The sequence below is a fragment of the Papio anubis genome, chromosome 1 (genome assembly GCF_008728515.1).
Source record: "Papio anubis isolate 15944 chromosome 1, Panubis1.0, whole genome shotgun sequence".
In the NCBI taxonomy this organism is placed as follows: Eukaryota; Metazoa; Chordata; class Mammalia; order Primates; family Cercopithecidae; genus Papio; species Papio anubis.
The window spans coordinates 65,255,879-65,278,670 of NC_044976.1; the positions used below are offsets into that span (position 1 = coordinate 65,255,879).

At 36.8% G+C, this 22,792-nt stretch overlaps 1 protein-coding gene across 1 annotated transcript in view; it reads right to left on the reverse strand.

Annotated features, from left to right (window-relative positions):
* WDR78 (WD repeat domain 78) overlaps positions 1 to 22,792 on the reverse strand; it is a 105,299-nt gene that overhangs the window by 50,996 nt on the left and 31,511 nt on the right. Inside the window, 3 exon segments of the mRNA XM_003892020.5 lie at positions 2,924 to 3,063; positions 7,251 to 7,407; positions 21,760 to 21,872. Of these exon segments, the coding sequence (XP_003892069.1) occupies positions 2,924 to 3,063; positions 7,251 to 7,407; positions 21,760 to 21,872 (410 nt within the window).

Below are 22,792 nucleotides of genomic sequence, written 5' to 3' on the forward strand. Positions count from 1 at the left end.
TGAATTCGTGGACTGAGTAAAGCAGATGGTTCTCCCCAATGTGGTGGGCATCATCCAATACTTTGAGGGCTGAATAGAACTGAAAGGTGGAGGAAGGTTGAATTCACTCTCTGCCTGATTACTTCAGTAGGGGCATCAATCCCCTGCCCTCAGTACTCCTGGTTCTCAGGTGTTCAGAGGTAGACTGGAATTGATACCATTGGCTCTTCAACTCTCAGGGCTTCAAACTACCATATCAGCTTTCTTGTGTCCCCAGTTTGCATATGGCAGATCATGGTACTTCTCAGCCTCCATAATTACGTAAGCCAATGCCCTGTAATAAATATCTCTATAAATAAATTCTAGATATAAATTATAAATCAGCCAGGCACAGTGGCTCATGCCTGTAATCCCAGCACTTTGGGTGGCCGAGGCGGGCAGATCATGAGGTCAGGAGATCAAGACCATCCTGGCCAACACGGTGAAACCCCGTCTCTACTAAAAATACAAAAATTAGCTGGGTGTGATGGCACGCCTGTAGTCCCAGATACTTGGGAGGCTGAGGCAGGAGAATCGCTTGAACCCAGGAGGCAGAGGTTGCAGTGAGCCGAGATTGTACCACTGCACTCCAGCCTGGCGACAGAGCAAGACTCCGTCTCAAAAACAAAGAAATAAATCCTAGATATGAATATATATATACATATTCTATTGGTTCTGTTTTTCTGAAGAACCCTAATACACATGAATATTATAAAGTATTCTCACATTTACAGAATAAACCTCTAAAGTAATCTGACCTTTATCTAGGCCATTTTAAAGGGGTATATTTTGGTAAAATTTTCCCATTTCTTTGAGTTAATGTATAATTCTATTATTTCTTGGGAAGTTTTGATAACTTTGAGTTCCATAAAGAATCATTCTTTTTTTTATTTTCAAATATTTTAGCATAAACTTACATACAGTAATCCATTTAAAACATTTAAACCCTTCACTTTTGAAAAAAATATGAATAGTTTTCCTAATATGAATTGGAAATCTAAAGTTACATACAGTAATCCATTTAAAAATATTTAAACCCTTTACTACATATTAATATTTGGAAAAAATATGAATAGGTTTCTTAATATGAATTGGTTAAGGACAAGAAAAAGTTACTAAATATCATCTAGGAATTCACTTTTCTGGGTCCATCCAAGTTTGCACCAATTAAGAAACTGACAAGGAATAAAACAGAGATCAAAATTACCTTTATTACTGATAATGTTTAGATCGGCTGATACAGTTTAGATGTGCAGCAACGAGCCTGATAACCACAGGCCTAACAATGTTGAGTCCTCCCCCTATAAAATGTATAGCATGGAGAAACCCATCAGAATTTGTACTCCTTTCTGCCAGCAGGCTACCAGAAGAGGGAAAGCAGGGGAATAACCATACATCCCAATGTATGGTTATTTACCAATCAAGTAAGTCACACCTCCACTCCTAAGTAGGAGTGAGTGAGATAATAGAAAGAGATGGAGATAAAGATATCAATTCATGTTCTTCCACGTAAAAGAAAACATTAGGAGTAGGGAGTAAATGCTCTCACCATTAAGATGTATGCATATTCTTTGATTAAAAGCAATGGTTAATTTTTTTGCTAGGGGTTTGTTCTGTTAATCTTTTGTAAAAACTAGCTTATAGTTTTGCTGCATAATAAAGGCAATTAAGAATAAAACCAGCCGTGGCTGGGCACGGTGGTTCATGCCTGTAATCCCAGCACTTTGGGAGGCCAAGATGGGCAGATCACCTGAGGTCAGGCGTTCGAAACCAGCCTTCAACATGGTGAAACCCGTCTCTACTAAAAATACAAAAATTAGCTGGCCATGGTGGCGGGCACCTGTAATCCCAGCTACTCGGGAGGCTGAGGCAAGAGAATTGCTTGAACCCGGGAGGCAGAGGTTGCAGCAAACCAAGATCGCGCCATTGCACTCCAGCCTTGGTGACAAGAGCGAAACTTTGTCTCAAAAAAAAAAAAAAAAAGAATATAACCGGCCGGGCACAGTGACTCGTGCCTGCCATCCCAGCACTTTGGAAGGCCAAGGTGGGTGGATCACCTGAGTTCAGGAGTTCAAGACCATCCTGGCCAACATGGTGAAACCCTGTCTCTACAAAAATACAAAAATTCACTGAGCATGATGGTGGGTGCCTGTAATCCCAGCTGCTTGGAAGGCTGAGGGGGAGAATCGCTTGAACCCAGGAGGCAGAGGTTGCAGTGAGCCGAGATTGTGCCATTGCACTCCAGCCTGGGCGACAGGGTGAGACTCTCCTCAAAAAAAAAACAAAAAACAAAAAACAAAAAAAAAACATTGGACTATAACTTTGCTTGTAATTACTTCTTTGGCTACATCCTAGAGATTTTGGCTACGCAATGTGCTCAGGGTTGTTAATTTGTACACATTGAGAAGTGGTAAGTATAGTAGTTAAGTGCACAAGCTCTAGAACCAGAACAGTTAGCAAACTTCTCTTTGCTTGTTTCCTCATCTATAAAATGGGGAAGCATAATAGTATGTACCTCATAGGGTTGCTGTAAAAATTAAATCAGTTAATATATGTGAAGGACATAGAATAGTGTCTGACACATTTAAAATGTTAATAGTTATGGCTGATATTATTTGTGACATAGTAAATAATCAGTTTATATAAACTTTTAAAGAGTATAAAGTTCTATGACATAGCATGCATAAAAATCAAGATGAATAATTATATCATTCAAATCTACACATTTATTACTTAACATGTCAAATTCTGAAAGTTATAGATCACAGTGTCCAACTATTGTTGTGGTTTGGCCAAATGATTTTTATTTTTGCTTTATATATTTCAATATTCATTTGTTGATTGACAGACTCAAAGAACGTATATTAGAACATTATAGTTTATCAAGCAGAATGAAACAAATTACCTTTATCTTCCATTATGATTTTATCACACTGAACATCTTTATTCTTTGGTGCTCCATTGAAAGTCTGCATCATCCTTTCAACATATAGGTCATTGCCTAATCTATTTCTACAAAGGACTTCATAATTCTTGTTCCTCTGACTGTAAAAAATAAAATGTATCCAACTCATTATTAAGAATCATCACCACACAAATTATCGCTTTATATTATTCTTTTCCTTAAAATTACTTTCATTAATGTGGCTTGCAGCAAAAAGTGAAGTGAGAGTTCAGAAAAAGCCTTAGGAAAAGACTGCACTAAATGACCTCCAGAGGACTCTTTTATACTCTATTTCCCAACATCCCTATTACTTTCGGTACCTATCAATAACATGCTAGTACTAACTCCATGTAGGTTTTAGTTCTGAATATTTTTAAATTTTCCATTACTTCTTTGATGACCCATGAGGAATTTAGAAATGTGCTTTTAAACTTCCAAATGTGTATGTAAATGTGTCTGTTTTAGTTGAGATTTATGTTACTAATTTTTAACTTTATTACATTGTCCCCAGAAAATTTCATTTGTATGATTCTATTGTGAAATTTTTGAGACCTTGTTTCGTAGCTTTATGAATAGATAATTTTTTATAAATGCTGCATGTGTGCTGAAAGAGAGTGTGTTCTCTAATTGTTGAGTGCAGAAGTCTGTATCTGACCATTAAGCTTTTATTCAAATTTTCTATATCCATACTAATTTGTTCTCTGGTTGACCTACCAACAATTAAGAGAGGTGTGTTTAAATCTCCTACTTTAACAGGATATGTATCAAATTTCCAATTTTTGCTTCACATGTTTTCAGGTTATTTTATTTATTTATTTATTTATTTATTTATTTATTTATTTATTGAGACGGAGTCTTGCTCTGTCACCCCGGCTGGAGTGCAGTGGCGCAAACTCAGCTCACTGCAACCTCCACCTCTCAGGTTCAAGTGATTCTCCTGACTCAGCCTCCTGAGAAGCTGGTACTACTGGCACAAGCCACCACACCCAGCTAATTTTTGTATTTTTAGTAGACATGAGGTTTTACCATGTTGACCAGGCTGGTCAGGAACTCCTGACCTCAGGTGATCCACCTGCCTCGTCTTCCCAAAGTGCTGGGATTACAGGCATGAGCCACCGTGCCTGGCCCATGTTATTTTATTAGGAATATTCAAGTTCAGGATTACTATACCTTTCTATCATTACGAAGTACACTTTATCCCTAATAATGCTGTCAGTTTAATTGTTCCTCTGTAGGTGACATGTTTTTTAAAAATAGTTTTCTCTTTTTATTTTTTAATGAAATTACTTTTAAATTCCAATGCTCTTATTTATCTATTTATTTATTTATACATAATAATAAGAGATGTGGTCTCACTGTGTTGCCCAGGATGAATTTGGACTCCTGGGCTTAAGCTATTCTCCGGCTTCAGTCTCCCAAGTAGCCAGGACTGCAGGTATGTGCCATTGTGCCTGGCTTCCTTCTACTTTTAAAATCTTCTCTTTTTATCTGGTATTCTGGAATGCCAGTACAATGCACTGAGAACATTTCTTTTTGAATATTTACTTTTATTTAATCCTATTTCTGTGGAATGGTGTCTTTCAATAGTTTGGGAAAATCCTTCCCCACTCTCTGAATGGTATCTCTCCTCCATTCTTTATATTCTGCCCTTTTTGAACCTCTGATTACATATATGTTAGACCATTATTTTATTGTCACCTTTTTTTTTCTCTCTTTTTTTTTTTGAGAGAGAGTCTCACTCTGTCCCCCAGGCTACAGTGCAGTGGCGTGATCTTGGCTCACTGCAACCTCTGCCTCCCGGGTTCAAGCGATTCTCTTGCCTCAGTCTCTGAGTAGCTGGGATTACAGGTGGGTGCCACCATGCTGGGCTAATTTTTGTATTGTTTGTAGAGACGGGGTTTCACCATGTTGGCCAGGTTGGCCTCGAACACCTGACCTCAGGGGATCCGCCTGCCTCGGCCTCCCAAAGTGCTGGGATTGCAGGCATGAGCCACCATGTGTGGCCTATTGTTAACATATTTTTTAACTTCGTTTTCACACTTTATATCCCATTTTATCTCCAAACTTGATTTTGTATAATTTATCCAGATCCTGTCTAATTCATTAAATCTCTATTCAATTATGTCTAATGTTTAAATCAGTTTACTGCATATTTTCAACAATTACATAAACCACTTTAAAGTTCTTTTTAGATATTTTTCCAAATACAGGTCATGATTTCTGACAGTTTATTTATTTATTTTGAGACAGAGTCCTGCCCTGTTGCCCAGGCTGGAGTGCAGTGTTGTGATCTCCATTCACTGCAACCTTCGCCTCCCGGAAAAGCAATTCTCGTGCCTCAGCCTCCTGAGTAGCTGGGATTACAGGCGCCCGCCACCATGCCCAGCTAATTTTTATATTTTTAATAGAGATAGGGTTTCACCATGTTGGCCAGGCTGGTCTCAAAGTCCTGACCTCAAGTGATCCACCTGCCTCAGCCTCCCAAAGTGCTGGGATTATAGGAGTGAGCTACTGCACCCGGCCTGACAGTTTCTTAATGTTAATCACGTTTTAACTCTGTCATTTATTTGTTTAAACATTTCACACATTTTATATTCTATATCTGATAATATAATTATCTATAGTCTTCAGGATTTATACCAAATTCAACCTGAGGGAATTCTTCTCCTTCTCCTTCTCCCTCTCCTTCTCCTCTCTCTCCTTCTTCTTCTCCCTCCTCTCCCTCCTCTTCTTCTTCATCTTCTTCTTCCTTTTTTTTTTCAGACATGGTCACATGGTCTCTCTCGGTTGACCAGGCTGGAACGCAATGGCGTGAACGCGGCTCACTGCAGCCACGACTTCCTGTGATCAGTCAAGTGATTCTCCTACCTCAGCCTCCTGAGCAGCTGGGACTATAAGTATGTACCACCATGCCTGGCTAATCAAAAAAGAAAAAAAAATTGTAGAGATGGGGCTCTTGCCATGTTGCAGGCTGGTCTCGAACTCCAGGGCTCAAGCCATCCTCCTGCCTTGGCCTCCCAGAGTGCTGGGATTATAGGCATGAGCCACCACACCCAGCTGATCTGAGGGAATCTTAGGAGCCAAAATGGTAGTATGCTTTCCTCCTGAGATTAGTGTTTGCTTCTGACAGTAGGGAGTTGACTCTACTGGCCTAGGAGCAGTTGAGATAATCGAGCTCCTTTTGAGAGTCTTGGCTTAACACAAGAATCTCTCTTTCAGCCCTTTCAATGTAAGGGTTGGGAGAACCCAAGAGTCATCACTGGTCTCCAGATCCATGTGTTAATATTAACATTTCTTCCCAACATTTCTCCCTTTCTGATTTCAAAGCAATTATCTGTCCCTTTCTTTTTTCCCTCTTTCCTATTTTTTTTTTTTTTGTCTGAGGAACTTTCCCTTCCTTCTTACGAGTTTTTAAAGGTATGCTATTCATGATCTAATATGTACTATGTTTTATAGTTCAAACCATATTATAATATTTTATATTTTGAGAAGGAATAATACCCTAAAATTATTTTACTGATGGAGTTTTTAGTACTATAAATCCTATTCAAATAATACTTTAGGTAAAATAATCAGAATAACTATTAATAATCTACTTATAGTAACTATATTAATTTTAGACAGAGGAGAGTGGAACAAGAACAATTATCAGGGATAAAGAGGGATAGTACAAAATGAAAAAGGGGTCAATTCTTCATGAAAACATAACAGTCCTTAAATGTGTATCTGCCTAACAACAGACTGTCAAAATACTTGAGACCAAAGCAAACTCTATTTATATTCATTAATAAAGAGAAAAGGAAAACTTCTCTAATATAGTAAATTCATTTATTTACCCATATTTTCCCTTCCTAAGTTTTAAATATTAGGTTTGTGCAAAAGTAATTGTGGTTTTGGCTATTACTATAAAAGTGTCAGTTCTTTCTTTTTAAATTGAAAATGATTTATATATGTATAAAAGTAAAAAATAATTAAAACCTATATAGAGACTTGGAAGCCTATTTTGTTATTTGGCTTAGAAGTTCGCCTAATTATTTAAAAATATGGTAAAGCTATGGGCTCTTCCTCTAGAAAAATTTACATACAACATAAACATTTACCTTTCATATAAGTTCACATGGCACTTATATAACTTTGTATATAATTTTGTAGGGAATATACAATTTCCCCCCAAACCCCCCAGTGTATATCCTGGAATCCCCAAGAACCCTTCACAGAAACAAGGATAAGAACCCTTGGCTTAGTATTTGAATTACAGAAACAATGTAGACAACTGAACCATACATACGTTACTTTCTCAGCTTCTTCAGATTCTACAGAGACCATGACTGTGGGCAAGTCAAAAAATCTCAGTGTTTCTGTCTCTGTGAGTATTATCTCTATATTCTTCTCCAGGTCTTCTTTTGTTACAATTTTTTCAGGTGCTGCCCTTATAACTTGCAAATCTAAAATACATGACTTAATTAAAATCATTTACTAATTGCTATTTCTAATTTGCATTTTTCCTTCTAGTCACCAAAATACCATACTGGGTAATATATTGCAGGTGGTCAGTATAGTCAAGGAACAGGCCAGGTTGTGAGATATAGTCTATTCAACCTTTCTGAAGCCAAATTGGATCCTGTAGGCCATAAACAGCCTTCCTTGCTGACATAACAAGGCTACCCCAGTCTAATACCTATACTCATAACTCTAAGGGTATTCCATTATTACTATCCCACAATATTAATTGGGAACTGGGGTTAGTGACTGTCGGTACTACTCAAGAATATGGAGGCAAGTATATTTAGGGGGCATAATAAGCAACACTTCTTTCAGCCGTGAAGTTAACTTCTAATTCATAGCTTTAGCAAACTTTTATCCTTCATTTGCTCTCCTTATTAGCTGTCTTTTAATTTAGATGTCATTCCATCTCTAATCATCTTCACCAGTGGTAAAGACTCTACTATATTAGTCCTGGTTGACTATAGAAGTAAGATTGGAACCAATGTCCATGCAAATAATAGAGTGAAAATAATTGGCCATAAACCTTTAGGACAGTCAGAACTGAATCCAAGGTCCTTGGAAAATCCCATTGAGAATTGAGTTTCACAGCCAGGAGAGTTTGGAATTGGTTATGTGGGTAACAGCCACAAGAAAGTATATAAGTGAGAGTTCAGTGTTTTCTATCAACTACAGGGTATACAGCAGACATTCATGAGCCTTTGGGATAGGTAAAGCTTGGACAGCTTTAGGAAAACTTAAGAATGTCTCAGTCTTCTCTCTAAAAGGTTCAGAGCTGAGAAAAACACCTTCCTCATAATCTAAAAAAAAATACAAGTTATTAATTCTAAAAACCAATCATGAACATTTTTAATGGCTAAATAAATTATGGTATACCCATCTATGACTATTAAATACTAAGTAATTTAATAATAAAAATTTTTGAAAATATGTTCTAAAATGTTAAATGACAGAGCAGCCCAGAACATGATCGGCACTATGGTAATAAGAATGTAAAATATTATGCAGATAAACAAGGTCAGGAAACAGAAAATTTTAAGTTGCAAATCTTCTTTAGTTTTGGGTGATTCTTCTTTTTTTAATATTCTTTGATTTTTACTATTTGTGTAATACATTTTAAAAATAAGTAAAAGATTTTATTTATATAAGTAAATCTGACTAAGACAAAATAAGTAAAGAAGTAAATGAGTTATCCACAAGAACAAAATTTGAGGTATATGTAGTCCAAACTTTTTGTCAATGAAGAAAATAAAAAACAGAGGTTAAGTGAAAAGTCCACACAGGAATACTAGCAATTTTAAGACTAGCATTTCAGGCTCTTGATTCTCCGAGGTTTCTTACTGTTAGACCACCAGATCTTCCTTTGCGATTTAGTTATATATACTTCAAAGTAGCATTGTGGCAAAGACATGCTAATTATAAAAATAAATGATCTTATATTAGATATATTACACATATAGAACCTAATATAGTAACATCTCAGTTATTATGGTTGGGAAAAGTAATAGTCTAGTAAACCTTCTTGATGGCAGAGGAACTACCATTCATAGACAAAGCCCTGGGATGGCAAGTAGGATTTTTGCCTGGAGTTCTGTATCACCCATTTCCTAAATGTTGCTTGAATTTAATATATATTCAGAAACTACCCCCAAACCACACTCTTTACCCATAGAATCTGTCTATTTCATGGGTTAGATCCCCTAACTCTAGACTGGCTGTACCACAGATTTTGAGTACACCTCTCCCTCCACCTAGAAAAGTATCACAGTTCTATCAATCTGTTTTGCCTGCTCCCCTTGACTGCCAATGATGGAGGGAACATCTACACTCCTGATGGTTCTTCTCAGAAGAGGGAGCTCTAGCCTAGTATGACAATCATGGCTCCTCTCCACACCTTTACTCATGAAGCCCCTTGAGAGGGTTAGGGGAGTCCTGAAGTGGTCTAGAACCTTTCATGAATGAGTGGGTAAGTCTGTCAAATTTGAGGGTTTAACAGGGGACTTTTATCCACAATGTGATATTTTGGCTCCAATTCATCATATTTACCCTTATCATATTTTTCAATTAATTCAGAACCGGGTAGGGAAAAGGGATGCAATTGTTTGGCTATTCTCAGAGACCCCAGTAGAGAACAACCTATGAAGCCTTCCTTGGCCTCTACTTTAGTTTCAATGGGCCCAATACAATTACAGTATAATTGAGTCACAAAAGCAGTTTATTCTTCCTCCTTTCTCCTCACTTGTCAAAGGTATCTATTAGTGAGTTATTTATTAACTGAGAGCATCCAGAGACAACCTGTGCATGAGATGCTGTTTGGCCCCTACCTTGCAATTAAAACCACAAACTTTTCTAAGCACAAAACTCCTTTTGGTTTTATGGTAAAGCAATGGTTCTCAAACTTTACCATGCATCAGAATCACCCAAGGGCTTAACAATAATTGCTTGGGCTTACCTCTAGACTTTTTTTAAACATTTGGTAAACTTTTTGTTTTAGAATAGTTTTAGGTATACAGAAGAGTTGTAAGAATAATTAGAGTTTCTATATACCCTATATCCAGTTTTCCCTATTGTTAACATTACTTTGGTACATTTAGTACAACTACAATATTGCTATTTTATTATCATATAAAGTCCATATTTTATTCTGATTTCCTTAAATTTAACTGTCATTTTTCTCTTCCAGGATCTCATCCAAGACACCACATTACATTTAGTCATCATGCCTCCTTAGGGTTCTCTACACTGTGACAGTTTCTCAGAATTTCCTTGTTTTTGATGACTTTGAGAGTCTTGAAGAGTAGTGGTCGCATATTTTGTAGAATGTCCTTCAATTTGTGATTTTCTGATGTTAAACAAGTGTTATGGGTTTCTGGGAGGAAGACTACAGAGGTAAAGTGTCATTCTCATTATGTCATATCAAAGATACATGATAACAACCTAACTTATCATTGATGGTGTTAATCTTTACCAGCTGTCAATATCCTCTGCTTTAAAGTGATTTTTCCTCCTCTCTCCTTTGCATATTGTACTGTTTAGAAGAAAGTCAACATGCAAATCCCATACTTATAGAATGGGAAGTTAAGATCCACCTTCTTGAGGGAAAAATATCTATATAATAATTTGGAATTCTTGTATAAAAAGATTTGTCTATTCTCTCTTCTTCATTTATTCAATATTTGTTTGTGTTACTATGAATTCATGGGTATTTATTTTATAATTTGGGTTATAATCCAATTCTATACTATTTATTTTGTTGTTGAAATTGTTCTACCTTTTGCCATTGTGAGCTCTTTCTGTTGGCTGCTAGGTTCCTCTCAAATACCCCTTTTTGTTGTTTGTTTATTGTAGAGACTTGTTCTATTTTGTTTTGTTTGAGCACTTCTTTACTCTCTGGCTCATCTTTTATCCCTGCCTCAGCTCTAGAATCGGGCATTTCTTCAGAGCCCTGGTTACTTTTATTAGACAATGGAATTAGAAACCAAAATCTGAGCACTGAGAGTGCCTGCTGCTTCTGGGGTGTCATTGCTTCTAGGCCTTCTTAGTGGACAGAGCTAAGAAATATTTGTATGTATACTAACTTGTATATATAAACATATCTATACATCTGTGTTCACCTATATATCTCTATTAAGCTAAACATGAGTTTATATTAATGTTTTTGACACTTGTTCGATACCACATGGATAATTCTAGCTTCCTTTCTTGCTTTCTGTAATCTCCCACTCCAACAATGTTGAGTTCCTACCATCTGCCCTCCAATTACTTACATGTTCAATCCCAGTATGCATGTACAATGATTCAGAATTATTAACCCCATACCCCATGGGAAATGACTACAAACTAGAGTGTTTATTTGCAGTTCCTTGTGTCTTTAATCTCACAGCCTCTACTCATTTTCAATATTATTTAGGTGTATACCCTTTCCTCCCACTCCTTCTGGGGGGTTATATTATACATTTGTAAGGCAGTTTGATTCTTCTGTTACAGTCTGTATTCCATTGTAGGATCCTCCTATTTCTTAACTGTGATTTAAAAAAAAAATTCCCGAATTTTAAGTCTCACTTTTTGTGCAGTAATATTCTATGGGTTTTAGTAAAGGCATGGTGCTATGTATTCACCATTACAGTATCTATACAGAGTAGTTTTACCATCTTAAAAAATATTCTTTGTGCTTCACCCATTCAACTATCCCTTCTCTTCAAGGCCCTAGCAACCATTGATTGATCTGTTTTCTGTTTCTACAGTTTTGCCTTTCTCTAGACTGTCATATAAATAGAATCAGACAGGATATAGTCTTTCCAGACTGGTTTATTTAACTTAGCAATTAGTATTTAAGATTCATCAATCTTGTTGCATGGATTCATAGCTCACTTTTTTATTGCTAAATAATATTCCATTATATGGATATACTTTTGTTTGTTTATTCACCACTTAAAAGTCATCTTGATTGCTTCTAGTCTTGCATTTATGATTAAGCTGCTAGAAACATTTGAGTGCAAATTTTTGTGTGAAGATAAATTTTCACCTCATTTGGGTAAATACCAAGGAACACAACGGCTTGATGATACGGTAAGAGTATGTTTAGTTTTATGAGAAATTGCCAAACTATATTCCAAACTGGATGTACCTACCATTGTACATCCCCACCAGCAAAGGAATGAGAGTTCCTGTTTCTCCACATATTTGCCAGCAATTGGTATTATCAGGTTTTTTAGCCATTTAAATGCATATGTAGTAGTATCTCAAATTTAATTTGCATTTTCCTAATGACATATGAAACTGAGCATCATTTCATATGCTTATATGCCATCTGTATATCTTTTTTGATGAAGTGTCTGTTCCTACATTTCGTTCATTTTTCACTGGGTTGGTGATATGGTTTGGCTGTGTCCCCGCCCAAATCTCATCTTGAATTGTAACTCCCACAATTCCCACATGTCATGGGAAGAACCCAGTGGGAGGTGATTGAATTAAGGGGGTGGGTAACTCCCACAATTCCATGTCATAAGAGGAACCCAGTGGGAGGTGATTGACTTATGGTAGCAGGTCTTTCCTGTGCTGTTCTTGTGATAGTGAATGAGTCTCAAGAGATCTGATGGTTTTAAAAATGGGAGTTTCCCTGCACAACTTCTCTCTTGTTTGCATGCTGCCATCCATGTGAGACGTGACTTGCTCATCCTTGCCTTCCACCATGATTGTGAGTCCTCTCTAGCCACGTGGAATGTAAGTCCATTAAACCTCTTTTTCTTCCCAGTCTTGGGTATGTCTTTATCAGCAGCTTGAAAACAGAGTAACACAGTTGGGGTTTTTTAATTGTGAAATTTATGAATTGTTTATGTACTTTGGATAAAAGTCCTTTATGATCTATTTGATTTGCAAACAATTTTCTCCCAGCCTGTGATTTGTCTTATCATTCACTTAACATTGTCTTTCACAAAGCAAAAATTTTTTAAAAGTCCAATTCTACCAATTTCTACTTTTATGGATTGTGCTTTGGGTGTATCTAAAATTCCATTACCAAAGCCAAGATCACACAGATTTTTTCCTGATGTTTTTCAAAAAGTTTCATACTTTTGCATTTTAAATTTAGGCCCATGATCCATTTTGAGTTAATTTTTGAGTGAGATGTAAGGTCTGTGTCTCTGCTCTCTCTCTCACTTTTTTTTTTTTTTTTGTATGTGGATGTTCAATTGTTCCATCAACATTTATTGAAAATTCCTTCTTCATTGAATTGCCTTTGTGTTTTTGTAAAAAAATCAGTTAATTATATTAGTGTGGGTCTATTTTTGAGTTCTGTATTCCATTTTATTTATCAGTGTACTTGATTATGATAGCTCTATAATTATGCTTGAAATCAGGTAATGTGAGTCCTCTGGTTTTTTTTTCCAGAGTTGAGCTGGCTGTTAAATCCTCTGCTCTTCAATATAAATTATAGACTTAATTAGCTGATATCAACAAAATGATTGCTGGGATTTTGATTAAGATTGGATTGAATCTATACATCGAATTACAAAGAACTGATATCTTTACAATACTGAGTGTTCCAATGCATGCATATGAAATTCATTTATTTATTTTTTTTACTTTTATCATCCCTGTTTTGAAGCTTTCTGTGTATAGATTCTGTAAATATTTTGTTAGATTTATACTTCTTATTTTCTGATGCTACTGTAAATGTTTTTTGTTGTTGTAGTTTAATTTCAAAGTTTAGTAGTTCGTTGATGGCAAACAGAAAGGCAGTTTGCCTTTATATATTAACCTTGTATCCTGCAATGTTGCAGGATACATGCCTATTGGTGCCAGGAAGTTTTCTTATTTGTTTTTTTTTTTTTTTTTTTTTTTTGTAGATTCTTAGGAATTTTCTATATAGACAATGATGTCATCTGTAAGTATAGACAGTTTTATTTCTTGCCTTCCAATCTGTATAAACTTTTTTTTGAGACAGAGTTTCGCTCTTGTCAACAGGCTGGAGTTCACTGGTGCGATCTGGGTTCACTGCAACCTCCACCTCCCAGGTTCAAGTGATTCTCCTGCTTCAGCTTCCCAAGTAGCTGGGATTACAGGTGTGCACCACCACACCCAGCTAATTTTTGTTTTCTTAGTATATACGGGGTTTCACCATGTTGGCCCAGCTGGTCTTGAACTCCTGACCTCAGGTGATCTGCCCATCTTGGCTTCCCAAAGTGCTGGGATTACAGGTGTGAGTCACCACACTTGGCCCAATCTGCATAAACTTTATTCCTTTTTTAAAAAGTAAACCTAGTTTCGTTTTGCCTGTGACATAATTTTTTAAATATCTTTTTAAGGAAGATATTTTTAAATATATTGTATTTTACAGGAATATACAATTTTTAAATTGTAAAGTGACAATTTATAATTGTGTACATTTATGGGTTATGAAGTGATGGTTTAAAAGTAGAATAATTAAATCAAGCTAGTTAACATATCCATCACCTCAAATACTCAACATTTTTGTGGTAGAAACGTTTGAAATTTCTCTTTGCAATTTTGCAAAAATAGACTATTCTATTATTCTATTATTAACTATATTTACCACATTATGCAATAGACTTTTTAAAAAAAAAACATACTTCTAAGATTTTTCACCCTTTGATCATCATCTCCCCAATCTCCCAAATCTCTAGCCTCTGTAACTACCATTCTACATTCCACCTCTATGAGATCAATTGTCTTAGATTCCACATATAAATGAGAACATGTAGTATTTGTCTTTCTGTGTCTGGTTTATTTCCCTTGGCATAATGTTCTTTAATTCATTACATCCATGTTGTCACAAATGACAGAATTGCCTTCTTTTTAAGGCTGAATAGTTTTCCCCTGTGTGTATATACCACATTTCCTTTATTCATTCATCTGATAATGAACATAGGTTGATTCCATAACTTGGCTACTGTGAATAGTGCTGCAACGAACATGGGATGCAGTCAGAGAAATTGATTTCAAATCTTTTGGGTAAATACCCAGAAGCAGGATTGCTGGATCTTATGGTAATTCTATTTTTAGTATGAGGAAGTTACCTACAGTTTTCCATAATGGCTATACTAATTTATATTTCCATCAACAGTGTATGAGAGCTCCCTTCTTTTTCTGTATCTGATGAGATGATCACACAGTTTTTGTCCTTCATTCTATTGTGATGTATCATATTCATTAATTTGCATATGTTGAACCATGCTTGCATCTCAGGGACAAATCCCACTTGATCATGGTGGATGAGTTTTTCCAATGTGTTTTGGAATTCAGTTTGCTAATATTCTGTTGAGGATTTTTGTATCCATGTTCATCAAGGATATTGGCCCATGATTTTTTTCTTGTAATGTCTTTGTCTGGCTTTGGTATCAGGGTGATATTGGCCTTGTAAAATTAGTTTGGAAATGTTCCCCCTTCAGACCCCAACTGCAACCCTGCCCAACTGCAGATACCAAATAGCGTAATTGCCTAGCCAAGGAATACAACCTGTGACCAGATTGACCAGAAGCCATCAAAGTACCCTGTCAGCAGCTCTGCCTGATAGCAGAGAACAGCCAGTTGTCTCAAGAGACAGTGGAAACCTAAGTTATTAATTGTATATCTCTCTTCTTTTCTAACATATGCATTTGGTGTTATAAATTTCCCTCTAAAAATTGCTTTTTCTGCATCCCCAAATTGTGATAAGTTGTATTTTCATTTTCATTGAGTTCAAATTATTTGTTTTTAAATTTCTCTTGAGACTTATTTGGCCCATGAGTTATTTAGATTTTTGTAGTTTAATTTACAAATGTTTGGAAAATGTCCAGCTATCTTGCTGTTATGATTTCTAGCTTATTGCTATTGTCAACTGAGCACATACCTTGTATAATTTCTATTCTTTTGGGTTTGTTGAAGTATGCTTTATGGCCCAAGATGTGGTCTACAGAATGCCATCTATCCTTTCTTTATGTAGATCCAAGTTTCTGACCCATGTCATTTTTCTTTTGCCTGAAGTTCTTTCCACATTTCTTTCAGAGCTGGTCTGCTGGCAATAAATTACCTCAGAATTTTGTTTATCTGGGAAAATCTTCATTTCTCCTTTACCCTTGAAGAATAATTTTTCTGGATATAGAATTATAGAATGCCAGTTTTTAATATCAACACTTTAAAGATTTTTGTTCCGCTCTTTTCTTGTTTATTTGGTTTCTGATGAGAAGTCAATTGTAATTTATATCCTTGTTCTTCTAGCCAGGTGTGATGACTCATGCCTATAATAATCCCAGCACTTAGGGAGGCTTGAGGCAGGAGAATCGCTTGAGCCCAGGAGTTCAAGACCAGCCTGGGCAATATAGCAAAAACCTGTCTGTACAAAATAAAAGAGAAAAAAAGAAAACAATAAAAAATATATCCTTGTTCTGCTACAGGTAAGATGTTTTTTCCTACTGGCTTCCTTCAAGATGTTCTCTTTGTCTTTTGTTGTCTGTAATTTGAATATAATATTCCTAGGTTTTGTGTTTTTGTTTTGCTTTGATATTTATCTTGATTGGTATTCTTTTTGTATCTGTGGTTTAGTGTCTGACATTAATTTTGGAATGTTCTCAACAAGTATTACTACAAGCATTTCTTCTATCCCATTCTCTCTTCTTCTGGTATTCCAATTGTGCATATGTTACACCTTTTGATATTATCCCAGAGTTCTTGGATGGCTGTTCTATTTTCATTCTTTTTTCTCTTTGTATTTTAGTTTGAGAAGTTTTTATTGACCAATCTTCAAATTAACTGATTCTTTCCTTAACCCTGTGAAGTCAATGGGGCTATCAAAGATATTCTTCATTCATGTTGCTGTGTTTTTGATATCTAGCATGTCATTTTGAGTCTTTCATATAATTTTCAACTCTCTGCTGACATTACATACCTTGCACATTGCATACTTTTTCCATCAGATCTCTTAACATATTAATCATAATTATTTAAAATGCCCTGTCCAATAATTTTTACATTTTTATCATAACAGTCTGGGTTTGATGCTTGCTTGATCTCTTCAAAATATTTTTTTCTTGCCCTTTAGCACTCCTAATGACTTTTTGTTAAAAGTCAGACATGCTGTATCCTGTAACAGGTGCTGAGGTAATAAGGCCTTCAGCAGAAGAATTGATGGTATTCAGGGTAGCAGTTTGGTTGTGCTTAATGTTGTTGTAGCTACAGGTATCAAAACCTTTCTTGTTTTTGTTTCCCTTCCTGGCTTTCAGGCTTCTCTGTATTGCTTTAGAGAAAGCCTATGTCTTGCAATTCTTTCATCTGTAATCCAGTATTGTCACTCTGGAGGTTCACTGGTGGTAAGTGGGGAGAAGGGAAATAGTCCGCAATCTGATTGACTCTCACACTTTTAGTTAACCTGTGTCTTGGAGACATGGTGTTCACAAGTATATCTATTCCTACTTCAAGGGTATAGTCGTCTTATCCCTGCCCCTACTCCTTTCCCTGGCTGCAACATTCCCAATCAAATTCCTTCAGCACTGTTATTTTTCCTCCTTAGTTAAGAAATAAAGGCTGGTGCTAGAGTAGAATTCCCTTACCCTAACTGGGCTATAGTTTCAAAATTACCCTCTGGCAAATTTCCCCCACTCCCCATCCCCAGATTAAGTCTTTGTTAGAAAAAAGAGGCTAGGAGTGTTTTAATGTGGATATTCTTTCCCTCCCCTACCAGGGCCACTAGCTTATCTTCAGCTCAGATCCTTAGCTCAGATCCTCACTGAAAGAATCCACTGGATTCCTAGAATGAAAGCCCATGTAAGTGTGGGCCCTCTCTTTCCCATGACTTTGGTCCCCCATGAATTTTTCACTCTTATACCAGCAAAATACTCAGCCTCCAGCAATTCATGAAAATAATCATTCATGTGTTCCTCCAGCTTATGGTAAGTAACTCTTGGGAACTGTATTTCTCTGGATTGTCTGTGTCTCTAGATCTCAAGGTGGCAGTTTGCCCTTGTCACCACAGTTCTCTGATGAGTCCAAGAAAAGCTGTTAATTTCCAATTTGTCTAACTTTTTCTTGTTATAAGATGGGAGTAATGACTTCTAAACTCTCTACATACAAGAACAGAAACTGGAAGTCCACACCCAGAATTTTTTATTCAGTAGGTCTGGGAGGGGGGAAGTTACGAACATATTTTAAATATATTTTTATCTAGAAGTATATTAGAACAGGCTAATTTCAGGAATTTTGTGAGTCAGTTGTTAAACATAGACATTACTCAAAATTACATTATATAAATTTATTATTAAATAAATCATATTAAAAACAAAGATAATAATTACTCAAGGATCATCACTTCCTAATTATGCTATTAAATTTTACTACTGCCTTCCGGAAGTAGTGGCTCACACTTTGCAATCCCAGCACTTTGGGAGGCCAACGCAGGCAGATCACTCGAGACCAGCCTAGCAAAAACGTGAAATCCTGTCTCTACTAAAAATTCAAAAATTAGCTGGGTGTGGTGGCAGGCGCCTGTAATCCCAGCTACTTGGGAGTCTGAGGCAGGAGAATGGCCTGAACCCAGGAAACAGAGGTTGTAGTGAGCCGAGATCGCACCACTGCACTCCAGGCTGGGTGACAGGGAGACTTTGTCTCAAAAAACAAAAAAAAACAACAACAAAAATTTACTATTACCTAATCTCTTGCAGTTATTTAAAATATCTATTGTATCTGTATGGTGGTGTGCTACTAAGTATCTAACTTCCCATTCAGAAAATTTATGTTGGGAGCTTGAAATCTGCTGTGATGAGAGGATTTATAACATGGAAATTGGCAAATGCAGCAAATAAGGATTTCCTTGCCACCTGTGTAGTTAGTAAAACATTTATCAGCATACTTACTGCTTAGGCCTAAACCCTAGTCCCAGATATTGCAATTCGATTGACCTGAATTGAGACACAACTATGGGAATTTTTTAAAGGCATACCAGATGACTTTAATATGCATTCTAGAGTGAGGAAACACTGTTCTAGTCTAAAAAAGAAGCCAGGGGGTAGAAGTCGAATTGTTTAGGTGTCACTCATTTTAGAGGCTGACTTCATAGTTACAATTCACCAGCGACGGCCGGGCATGGTGGCTCACGCCTGTAATCCCAGCACTTTGGGAAGCTGAGGCAGGCAGATCACCAGGCCAGGAGTTCAAGACCAGCCTGTGCAATATGGTGAAACCCCGTCTCTACTAAAAATACAAAAATTAGCCAGAAGTGGTGGTAAGTGCCTGTATTCCCAGCTATTCGGGAGGCTGAGGCAGAAGAGTCACTTGAACCCAGGAGGCAGAGGTTGCAGTGAGTCGAGATCACGCCACTGAACTCCAGCCTGGGTGACAGAGCAAGACTCTGTCTAAAATAAAAAAGAAAAAGAAAAAAATTCACCAGCAATTGACCAAGATGATATAAATATGTACATTGTTTTTCAGGTCTTCTGGAGGTAAATTTGTGTTACTTGTTTTTGTTTGTTTTTGATGTAGACAAGCAAAAAAGGCTTCAAGAGAAATTGTTTCATAAAGATTTAGTCTTTATGCTAAGAGCAATGCAAATCTTTTGAAGAGTTAGTTTCTAAGCAAAAGAGGATGCAATTAGTTGTGTTTCTAAAAAAAAACATTCTGAATATAATTTGGAAAAATAGATTGGAAGGTGGCAAGAATATCTATAGAGAAAGCTGGGGGAGGTAATGACAATAATCCAGTTTTCCTGGCCTCCAACTGAGAGAATGAGGGTCTCTCCTGCAGCAGATATTGCTGATTGGTTAGGTTTTTTTTCCAAACCCTTTCTCTCTTCCCTTGTCTCTTTCTTTTAATAGAAATAATATAATTAATAGAAAGCTAAATAGCTATTAATATAATTAATAGGAAGCTAAATACTTGATTTTCCAGCTTCTCTTAACGCTAAGGCTGATCATGTGACACTTCTGGCCAATAAGATGAAAGCAGAAATATAAAGGAAGGGGAAAGGCTTCCGAGAAATGTTTTATCTTCCTGAAAAATGAGATAGATATGATGATGCTACTTCCCTTCTCCTTTCTGTCTTTAATGTGGATAATATGCCCAGAGCGAGCTGGAGAAGATATTTTGAGACCATAAGAAAAGAAGAAAGGCTTTAGGAAAGAGAATAGCAGAACGGCCAATCCAAATTCTGACAAAATTAAGCCAAAAAAATCAAAGCCAAAAGCTATCTCTTCTTTTAATGTGAGAAAAGTAAATATTTGTTCAAGTTCTTTTTAGTTGGGTATTCTGTTACTTGTTGTCAGTCATTCCTGTTACATCTCCCAACATCAAAAAGAAAAGTCCATAAAGCACCATTTTTCCAGCCTTATATCTTCACCAGTCCCTCATTATCATTTTAAAGGAAAAAAATCCTTATTGCACTGCAAAGCAAGTACCTCTCAAGTATGTAACCATTTCTCCCAGCACTTTTGATCATCCATTATTATTTCCTCATTCTTGTATCTTCATTTTCATAATCCTTTCCATTACCTCATGTTTTACCCTCTGCCTGGATTGGACTTCCCCTACTTCTCTGGACAAGTAACTAATAATCTTTAAAAACCTAATTCAAAAGTCAATAATGTTCTCTGTGAAGCCTTTTTTATTTTACCTCAAAGGATTTAATCACTTCTTTCTAAGTGTTCCCATGACATTCCACATATGTCATTATGGAACTGATCACAAATGTATCAGAATTATTTGTCTCCGATTAGAAGTTGAGCTTGGTGGCTCACACTGATAATCCCAGTACTTTGGCAGGCCGAGGCAGGCAGATCACTTGAGCCCAGGAGTTCGAGACCAGCCTGGTTAACATAGCGAAAACCTGTCTCTACAATAATTACAAAAAATTAGCCAGGCACGGTGGTGCATGCCTGTATTCCCAGGTACTTGGGAGGCTGAGGTGGAGGATCACTAGAGCCTGAGAAGCAGAGGTTGCAGTGAGCCAAGATTGCGCTCCAGTCTGGGTGACAGAGTGAGACCCTGAGAAGAAGAAGAAAGAAGAGGCCAGGCACAGTGACTCACACCTGCAATCCCAGCACTTTGGGAAGCCGAGGCTGGCAAATCATTCGAGGTCAGAAGTTTGAAACCAGCCTGGCCAACATGATGAAACCCCGTATTTATTAAAAATACAAAAAAATTAGCTGAGCATGGTGGCAGACACCTGCAATCCCAGCTACTTGGGAGGCTCAGACAGGAGAATTGCTTGAACCCAGGAGGCAGAGGTTGCAGTGAGCTGAGATTGTGCCACTGCACGCCAGCCTGGGTGACAGAACAAGACTCTGTCTCAAAAAAAAAAAAAAAAGGGAAAGAAGAAAAAGAAGAAGAGGAAGAGGAGAAGGAAGCAGAGGAGGAAGAGGAGGAAGAAGAAGAAGAGAAGGAGGGAGAGGAGGAGAAGAGAGAGGAAGAGGGAGAGGAGGAAGAGGAGGAGGAATAAGAGAAAGAAGAGGAAGAGGAAGAGGAGGAAGAAGAAGTGAGGAAGAAGAGAGGAAGAGGAAAAGAAGAAGAAGAAGAGGAAAAGAGGAAGAGGAAGAGGAAGAAGAAGAAGAAGAAGAAGAGGAGGAGGAGGAGGAAGGAGAAGCTGAGCTCTAACACAAAGCACCAGTGGTTCCTCAGGATGATGATTCAAAAAAGTCACCCAGGGAACTTAAAAAAACAGATATTCCCCTGGTAATTCTCTTGATGCGACTTCACAAGCCAGCATTTGGAAATCATTATCATATTTCTTTTCTCTCAAGTATCCAACCAATAATAAGCATACTGACTAAATAATGGACTGTTACTGAAATAAACAAGCATATTTTCATTACCTGTGAAACTAGTCAATCTTTCTCGTTTATAGGATGGTTCTTCCAGGTCTTCTGCTATTGATTCACTTGTTGATACACTTGACTTAGAAACTGTACTGCTTCCTAAAACTGACCTTTAATAATGAATAACAAAATTACTCATTTATTTAGATGTCCTTATGGGAAACTAAGTATACAAATTAGAACACATTATCAGATGGAGAAATCAAATATACTAGGATCATGTAAGTAAAATAGATACATTAATTTTTCAAAAATGAGTCGGTTTCTAATATTTCTTAAATAAAAAGTTACTTAAAATTTATTTATTTATATCTTTATTTATTTTTTGAAATGGAGTCTCGCTCTGTCACCCAGGCTATAGTGTAATAGCACAATCTCTGCTCACTGCAACCTCTGCCTCCCAAGTTCAAGTGATCCTCCTGCCTCAGCCTCCTGAATAGCTGGGATTACAGGCTTGTGCCACCACGTCCAGCTAATTTTTTTTGTATTTTTGGTAGAGACAGGTTTTCACCATGTTAGCCAGTCTGGTCTTGAACTCCTGACCTCAGGTGCTCTGCCCACCTTGGCCTCCCAAAGTGCTGTGATTACAGGCGTGAGCCACCGCGCCCAGCAAAAATGTATTTTAGAAGAAAGACATGTTAAACATGCTTAAAGTCCTTCAGTGAATTATCAGTACACTTAGTACAAAAATCCAAAATACAGTCTACCTACCCAGCACATTCATCTTCATTATTAGTCTTCCTTTACTTTTTTTTTTTAGTTCCTCAATCTTAGGAGCTCTCTAACTTCAGAGCCTCAGCCTGGAATACTCTTCCTTTCGTTTTTCACTTGGTTTCTGTTCACTACTCAAATGTCATCTTAAAAATGTGATTTATTTCATTTTATAAAGGCCTTCTCAAGGTTTAACTAAAATATACGTATTCAGAAGGAAATCAATGGAAGCCAAAAATAATTTCCTTAAACATATGAACTTAACACTACTCCATGGTATTACATACTTTCTTTTTTGTTCCTATTTATAGTCTCAACT